Genomic DNA, 8,890 nt, shown 5'->3' on the forward strand with positions numbered 1-8,890 from the left:
CAATCATTGATAACCACTGCCACTTTAAAATAGGGTAGACAAACTTACTAGAGAAGGACGAAAGCACTTATGGGTAGTTAACCAGCTGTTATTGGGGAAAACCCAGCCCCACCTTATTATGGAACTAATGCCTAGTTACCTTGGAAACAAAGAGTAACTAATCAGGAACTAATGCCTAGTTACCTGGGAAACAAAGAGTCACTAACCAGGAACTAATGCCTAGTTACCATAGAGAAAATAAGATCCAAAAATCAGGAGCTAGTGAATAATTAACTGGGAAACAAAGAGTAGTTAACTAGTGAATAGTTACACTGGATGCAACAAGTGGCTAATCGACCCTAATGGATGGTCACAAATAATGAGATTAACCTTTCTTGTTTTAGATCAGTTAGGATCACCATTTGTACTGTTTGCTAAAAGTCAGAATAATTTGATTTCTTTTTCATTTTCTGCTTTATAATAGAATAGGATATGGATATCAAAGTCAATGTGGAGCTACCTCTTTTTTTATTTTGTTTTTATTGACCATTGAAGTGGTTTTCTATTAAATAAAATCTGTTTTGCATTTTTATCTTCACAGGATGAATGAAAAAAAAGAAATTCAAATGCAAATATGTCGAAACCTGGATTTGCAATACCGAAATATGACTCACTACACTGTAAAAAAGCTTGTAAACAAGCTGGAGAAGTTGATGATCTCAGGTTGGTGATGTAGAGAAATTAATACCGTCCAGCCTGTGTGTGAAAAAGGGATTTTTGTCTTATTTCTCTTTTTTTTAATTTAGATTACCATGGCCTGAGAAGTCCTGGCTTGACCTGCTTTTTGAACAGTGTGCTGCAAGTGCTTTTCATGACTGTGGACTTTCGGGAAGCTGTGAAACGGTGTGGATGTCATTTTTTTTATCGAATTTGAAATGATCTCGAGTCAGGAAGATCTGATCATAGAAGAACAGTTGCTCTTCAAAGTTATTGTCTCTTTTACCTGAAAAGAAGCTAATTATTACTGATGTTGTATAAAAACCACTATATATTTATTGCATATTTGAATAAAATGGTGTGGTTCTTTAATCTAATTAATCGCTAAAAAGTGAGGATTAAATGCAGCAAAGTGAAAGACTGAATTAGTTGATAGAAGTAGTTTAAGTGATAACATTCTGTCTTTGCTTCTCTCCTAACTTTGGCGTAGAAGTGGCAGGAAAGACCAAACGAGTATTAATCACCACCTGAGGGAGCTGTTCTGTACTTTAGAACAAAACATGGCCAGAACAGACAACATAATAAGAGAACTGGGCATCAAAGATGGTAAGCTTCATACAGAAGCAGTCACATTGCGAAACAGCATAAGAAACAATAAACCTTTTTTTTCCCCCGCTCATTTGTGCTTTTAGTTTACGAACAACGTGATGCTGCTGAATACTTAGAGAAGATCCTGTGTCACACCAGCCTGGAAGCCTCTAAGGTAGGGCTGGGCAATTCATTGCATTTGTAATATAATCACAATTTAAGAAATCGCAATTTTGAAATCACAGAGACACTCAATTTTGGTCATTTTACATTTAACAAGACTAAAGAGACATTTTTTTTTTTTGCTCCAACACTTTATGTGGCGGTTATACATTTAAAGTGGATTTTCTGCCATGAAAAAAGAAAGAAAAACTTCCAGCTAGCACTCTGATCTATGCATGCAAGTAGAAGTTAGTGAGTAGTTTCCAAACAAAGGTTACAATAAGGTTTCTGCAGCGATGGACTTTAGACAAGCAGGTTTTCAACCTAATTAAAACCTGAAACCCTGGAGTAAAACATCCAAATCCGGCAAAAGAAAATCGAAATAGCAAACGCACTATTGGTTGGCAGTAATCGCAAATTAGATTTTTGGCTAAATCGTTCAGCCCTAATCTGAGGTAGGAATACAGTGTTCACATTTACTGTATGTTTATTGGTTAGGATAGATGCACAGGGGAACTGGCCAACACATTGTGCAGCGGGTTGCTAAAACACCTTTTTTTTTACAAAGAAACTAAGACAGCTGGTGATAGGAACCAGCACCGCTCGCGATCCCAGCAGGGATAAAGCGTGATGGAAAATGGATGTGAACATGGAGCTAATGTTTCTTGGCCAAAAGTTCACTTGCCTCATTTTTCCAGAAGCTTTGTTGGTTGTCAACGTGACGTGGAATCCATGAAATACTACGTCCTTTTTAATTACCAAAAGTCTCACAGAAACCAGAGTAACTTTCTTCTTCTGTCTAGATATTCAAAGGCGAGCTCAATCATAAAACCACATGCCTCAACTGCAAGAAGACAAGCAGCTCAAAAAACCTCTTCTTGGTTCTACCTCTGTCAATGGGAGATTCAAGGTCTCAAAGCTACAGCGTGGTACTATGTTTTCTTTAATCAGGATAAGATTTTACTGCTTGTGTTTTTCACACATATTCAGAAGTAAAAACGCTGCAGGATTAACCAGTCTGATCTGTTTGCAGTTAGATGGATTAAATAGTTTCTTTAAGGCCCAGAGAGTCAGCGAGGACAACCAGATGTTCTGCAACATCTGCAATAAAAAGCAAGACACTGACATCGTAAGTCGACATTTGTTAATTGATCTATTTGGCGATTGTCAGCCGTCTCGTCTACATGCAGCTGTTTTGATCATACAACCCAGGAATACGAGATGATACGTTGTCCAGACGTTCTGACGCTGCTGCTGAAGAGGTTCTCCTTCGATTATCAGCAGAACTGCTACGTCAAGCTAAAGTGCAAAGCGGATGTGGTCCAGACTTTAGAGATCCAGGTATTTATATAGAAGCATGAACATATGGAAGCAGCTTCAGGTTCTTTTATTGAGCTTTTTACTTTTCAGAGCTGCAGGTACGACCTCTACGCTGTGGTTCATCACTTCGGCGATCTGATGGGAGGCCATTACACCGCAGACATCAAGTCGTTTGAAACTGGGTACTGGTACTGCTTCAACGACAACACGGTTAAATGTGTAAGACAGGCTTTTTTTGGTTCATGTGTAGTTAAAGATTAAGAGTAGAGTTTGATTAAATAACTTCTTCTCAACCCTTCAGGTCAACAAGCTGTATTTCAAATCTGGAAGTAATTCTATAAGGTAAACAAACTTTTACACAACAATGATGAATATTTTCTGACTTTTTTCTATTATGATCAGTGCAAACCTGCCCTTCTTTGGATTTTTTATGATTTGATTCTTATATTCCTTTAAAACAGGTCGACAACAGCTTATCTCCTCATGTACAAAATGGGTGAGTTTGTGGGTGCAAAGGGGTGGAGCTGTTTTTTTGGTTTAATTTGCATGTTTTCTAAGCCATTACAAGGCTTTTTTTTGGGCTACTATATAAAGCCTGGAACTCAGCGCTAATCTACACATTCTGATTTAAGAAAGCTTTCTTGATGGGAAGAAAAACGTCTTCAAACTTGTAAAACAAAGTCCAGTGGTTTTGTTTTTTAATAAAAAAAATAATAATGACTATGACATGGATGACTGAGAATCTTCACCAGCTTTTTGCAAATGTTTGGCTTTGCATTTCCCTCACAGACCTGTTTAAGGTTGTTCGTTTCCATTTCAGTATACTTAAATATCTGAGGTGTTTAGACTTCAAAGGGCAGTCATGACAAATATCTTTATTTTTAATGTTATTAGGATTAACTAGGGTTTCTGTGAAATACCTGGTATTGGGAAATGCTTTCAAAGAAACATTAGTTTAGCAAACTGTTTTATATTAACAAGGTCAATACTCAATACCAAATAACTACTGCAAGCTTGAAATAAACTGGATTCAAAACTCTGTCCACTCTAAAAACTATGTTACCAAGCAGAGGATGTGAGGATTGATGTGATTGGTTTGTTTTAAACCAAAGCCATAAGTTAGCTCTGTAGATATTTCCACCGTTCAGGCATCTGTCAGTTGGATTAGCTTTGATTAATGTGTCAGCCATATTGTATTTTTCAGCCATAGTATATTCTAATATTAGTTGGCGCTCTGTTTGAGTAAAATTGCACCCAACAAATTATCTAAGCTGACAATCTTCTTTTGGGTTTATAATGCAGCTTTTATGGATTGAAATCCGTCATACCTTGCAGACACAGTTTGTTAAAAAAAAAAACAACAACAGAAAACTACCAGGTGGAGTGTAGCCAGGATCCTGATTAGCCCAAAAGTTTACTGACTGAAACTATATATACACTTTATTTAACAGGTTAAAAGGGGTTATTGCAACATTATTATAAATAAGAATACATTAATGAACCATTTTAAGGCCAAAATAATTATTAAGAAAGCCATCTCCTACCTTTCCTGTATAATCTGTATATAGCTTCCATATTAATTTATTTAATAGGCTCTTGCATTTTTTCTCTGTTTATATATACCATTTGTAGATATAAACCATTTAAAGTCAATACAAATAGTTTCTCTAAACATGTAAATAATTACTTATATGCTGTATAGCACCTCTGGATAGATGAAAACTACATTTCTTTGCTTTGTACTTATTACAGTATGATAACAATAAAGTTCTATTAATTCTATTCTATTCTAAATACACACCTAAACCAAGTAATTAAAGTCAGATGTCGCTCTCTACTGGCCATTCAAAGGTATGCAGACTTTGCTGTTGAACTTGCTTGTATGATAAAACCTCTACTGCCTGTTTTACCACAGAAACAAACAGATAGCCATATGTTAGAATTAAAGATATCCCCCCTCTTTGTTTCATAGCTTATTACCACATTATTAGGCCTCATTTTTCTAAGGTCCACATTTGTGTGGCTATTTTTTTCTTTAATCTTTTTGCTGCTGTAAACACCAGAATTTCCCCATTGTGGGACAATAAAGGGATTTTCTATTCTATTATATTCTTCCTCATGAATGAGAGCTAATTATAGTAGGGCTGCAACTAATGATTATTTTGCAAATCGATTAATCTGTCGATAATTTTTTCGATTAATTAAATAATAATCGGATAGCATAAGTTTAGTTAGAGAAAACTTTCTGCGAAAATAACCAGGTCAAACTAAAAGTTTTCCACTTCTGGAACTCTGGATAAGCACATTGACAGACGAAAAAGATTTTTATCTTAAATGCAAAATGTTGACATATTTGTTTTTACGATTTTGGTATAATTGGTGCTCAAGGTATGTTACTAAATGTCTGTTTTGGAGTCTCTATACTCCAGTTAATCATTGCTAAGTTATTTGACGCTTATTTCAATAATTCATTAATCCAATTAATTGTTTCAGCCTTAAATTATAGGACTGTTTTGTAAAAACCCTGCTTTTTGAAAGAAAAATATCTTGAATTCTTATTAAAAGCATCTTTCTGTGTTTTTAATATTTGTGCTTGTTTGTGTTTGAAGTGAGTGGGCGGGCCATGAAGAATAATGGAAGATCTCCAGAGGCTTATTGTGCTCCTTCACTTGACACTGAAAACGGATTCCATGAGGGAGAAACCAGACCGGATCTTATTTCTGAGGAGCTCCTGAAAACCACAATTGAAGACAAGGTGGTTAAGGAGACACATTTAAGCTGTTTAAGAGGAGGGAATGAACAATCAAACCATATAGCATCACAGGAAATACAACAAGACTTGTGGCTTTCATCAGACACGGACACAAGGCAGCGATGCTATTATAATAGCACAGAGATTTACCCAACCTGGACATCTGACCAACGCTCTGTCCCTCCTAGTAAAGGTGTAGGAGGGAATGAGGACAATAAAGCAAAGACTGGAAAAAATGGGCTTCATTATCATCACAGTCCTCCCAGAATCTTTACTGCAGATCGGTTTAATCACGGGGAGAATCTGGCAGCAACACGAAACAATAGCCGTACAGTTTATGAAGGAATTGATGTGATTAACTATGTTGCAAAGTCACAAACTGTCTACCCTTCATTATCTTCCCTAAAAAGATCCAACAGCTTTAAGGGAACAGAGAGACTTGGTGCGATATACAGCTCTGCAATCTCACAAATGGAAAGCCTAAAGAGGAAGAACCTGGTAAAACAGCCTGAGCTCAAAAAACCCAGACAACCCTGGAAATGAAGGAACGCAGCTTTCTCTTGACGCTAAATTCGTCATTTACCGTAGTTTGTCATATAAAAATACATAAATGAGTTGATTTATTGACAGAGAATCAGTTGATATAGTTAACTGTCTTTGTGCTCCCGTTAAATGTGACCATTTCATTTTTACATCAGTGATTTTTTTTGTTCTGCTTTTTTACATTTTAATATGATTATATCCTGACTGAACCAAACCGAATTTCAGCTCTAACTTAACCGTGGATCATGTCAAAAGAATTGAACAGTGTGAGTGTGTGTTTGGTATTTTTAGCGCAGTTGTTTTTTTTAAATCAAAGTTAGCTTCATGACTGAAACCTTTATGTTTCTTCTTCATTGGAATGTAGAACACCCAGAAATGTGGTCAGCTTATGATCCACATTTAACTTAAGTTGTATTGCAATATAGCATTCCATTATTATAACCATATAATACAGGGCAGCTCAGAGAAACAAAAACAGGTAAACACACAGGTGCTGCTAGGGCCAAACCTTCATGTAGCATGCTAGAACTCTAAAGCAAAGTTTAAAGTTTAGAAAAGGTTAATATTAGATTAGAAAAGCCTTTCCAACAAAGTTAGAATGTAATATAAAACCATAATGGACTGTAGATCAATATGAGAAAGGGAAACCATGTTTACTTAACAACCCTGGGAATAAATGTTGCTTCTAAGGTAGGAAGGGGCTCCTTCAATACTAGATGAGATCAGGGCTGTTACAGTTACCAGCAAACTCACCAAACGTGGCAATAAAATGCATATTCTTGAGCAGGGAGGACTTTATGCTGTCCTGAATTCAGAAAAACTTCAACTAGACACAAAAAAACACTTTTTTGTTTTTTGGTCCTCTTATTTTTGTCATACAATTCCTTTCTGGGAACATCAAAGGCCAGACAAGACTCTAAAAGACATACAATCCATAATTGGAAAATATTCTCCTTTATAATTAGATTAAATTACAATTCTTTCATGACCATTCAGTAATAATGGAACTTGGTCATTACCTGTCTGTCCTTAAAGAATGAGCTCATATCCTCATTTTTTTGGTTACATAATGGTTCAAAACTCCTTCATGGGAATTTATTCCAAACCAACTCATTATAGGGCTTATAAAACACCTCTATTTAAAACGTTAACCTAAATGTGAAAGTTACCTAAAAGGAAAATGATTTAATTTTTATTCCCATCCACATAGTAAATTGAATGGGACATTCCTCAGTGTCATTCAGTCGGAGGTTCATCTGATCTGAATAATGATACGATAAGTAATCCCTTTCTCTTGTTCTGCTCGACCTCAGAGGACTGAGCTGCAACCAGAACCTTTCTTTAAGTTAGAAAATTATTTGTTCTGATGGTAACGTTCTGTTTGTGCATATTTGATATATTTTTTTATTATTTTGAATTCGGTCCATGTTTCTCCTGTAGGCTATGTTTTCCTGTTTCTCTTTTAAGGCTTATTAAAAAAAAAATAGGCATTATATATTCTGTAGAAAAGTGATCAGTGTTTAGCTGTTTATTCTTGATTAAAGCCAGTATTAAATATCCACTATTAAATCAAATACATTTGACTTTTTAGAGCTTGATTTGTTGAATTTAATGCGTTTTAATCAATCCTTCCTGCTACAGCTTAGAACTGTGAGGAAGGAATAACAGTGTTGGTCCTCAGTCCTACCCTATAAATAGTTCAGTCAAACCCACATAAACAGTATTTCACTATATAAAAAGCACTTTATAAGGCAAAAAAGATAAGAAACATCACAGTCAGGATAACTCTTAAAGCTTTGAGCCAAGCTCCCGGTTAAAAATGCCAGCAAGAAAGCAATTTAAAGTTATAACTTAGATTTTCACGATATTTCATCTTCATTTCTGATACTATACGTATATTCCAGCTTTGAGTACTGACATTATACGAAATCAGAATTAATCATATGACTTTTATCACTTAATTGATGGGTAGGATGATTGAAAAGGCTTGAGCGAGTGGTATTTCTCAAATAAAACAATACTTAAAAGCATCAGGTATAAAAACAACTGACCGTTTATTATTGATCAGTTATTGTTTTCCATGAGCTTTCTAATAGAGATTTTGGAGGCAGGCTGTTATTTTGAGATATTCCGTTTTTGGCTGATATCTGGATTTATTATCACCACTTAGCTGTCAGTTCTACTGAGACTGGCCAATAGGAACACAGAGCGGCCCATGATACATTATTTACATCGAGAGAAAAATCCTGAATCAAGAGATAAGACTTAGAAGAAAAATGCTTTAAGAGCGAAATCTATTTTTGCAATTGCAAAAAACTCAATATTTAAGAGTAAATATATAGTTTTTAGAGAGCTTCTTCCCCTGGAAGTCATTTTCCGGGGGGAGAACATGCAAACTCCAGGCAGAAAGACCCCAGGCTGGTAATCGAACCCAGAACCTTCTTGCTGCAAGGCAGCAGTGCTACTCACTGCGACACTGAGCAAATTTTTAATTAATTATTGAAATGGCGTTGTGTAGTGGAAAATGTGCCATGCATATGTATCATGCATTATGCTGGTTAAACTTTCCTTTTCCTGAACAAGTCTAAAAGAGTAAGTCGGATATTAAACCTTCTATATATTAAATCTATCTAGATTCAATTTATTAACCTAAAAAGTTGATTGGTATCTGTTTTTCTTTTAATGTAGTTCCAGTAGACCACAGAAATCCAACATTCTTTATGAACAAATAGAAACTTTACAGGTTTGGTTTCCATTCAATGAATATATTAGATTAGATTAGATTAGATTAGATTAGATTAGATTAGATTAGATTAGATTAGATTAGAT

General features: G+C 35.4%; 1 protein-coding gene across 1 annotated transcript in view; it reads left to right on the forward strand.

Moving 5' to 3' along the window:
* The window catches only part of LOC107101457 (ubiquitin carboxyl-terminal hydrolase 47-like), a 10,605-nt gene extending 2,988 nt beyond the window's left edge, over positions 1-7,617 (forward strand). The window contains exons 2-12 of the mRNA XM_015400390.1: positions 581-702; positions 786-882; positions 1,187-1,302; positions 1,389-1,459; positions 2,250-2,375; positions 2,480-2,575; positions 2,659-2,787; positions 2,857-2,985; positions 3,068-3,108; positions 3,228-3,262; positions 5,376-7,617. Coding sequence (XP_015255876.1) covers positions 582-702; positions 786-882; positions 1,187-1,302; positions 1,389-1,459; positions 2,250-2,375; positions 2,480-2,575; positions 2,659-2,787; positions 2,857-2,985; positions 3,068-3,108; positions 3,228-3,262; positions 5,376-6,061 — 1,647 coding nt within the window. The 5' untranslated portion in view covers position 581 and the 3' untranslated portion in view covers positions 6,062-7,617. The remainder of the gene's footprint in view (positions 1-580; positions 703-785; positions 883-1,186; positions 1,303-1,388; positions 1,460-2,249; positions 2,376-2,479; positions 2,576-2,658; positions 2,788-2,856; positions 2,986-3,067; positions 3,109-3,227; positions 3,263-5,375) is intronic.
* The last annotated feature ends 1,273 nt before the right edge of the window (positions 7,618-8,890 follow it).

This window comes from Cyprinodon variegatus, unplaced genomic scaffold (genome assembly GCF_000732505.1).
Source record: "Cyprinodon variegatus isolate N-32 unplaced genomic scaffold, C_variegatus-1.0 Scaffold1098, whole genome shotgun sequence".
NCBI lineage: Eukaryota > Metazoa > Chordata > Actinopteri > Cyprinodontiformes > Cyprinodontidae > Cyprinodon > Cyprinodon variegatus.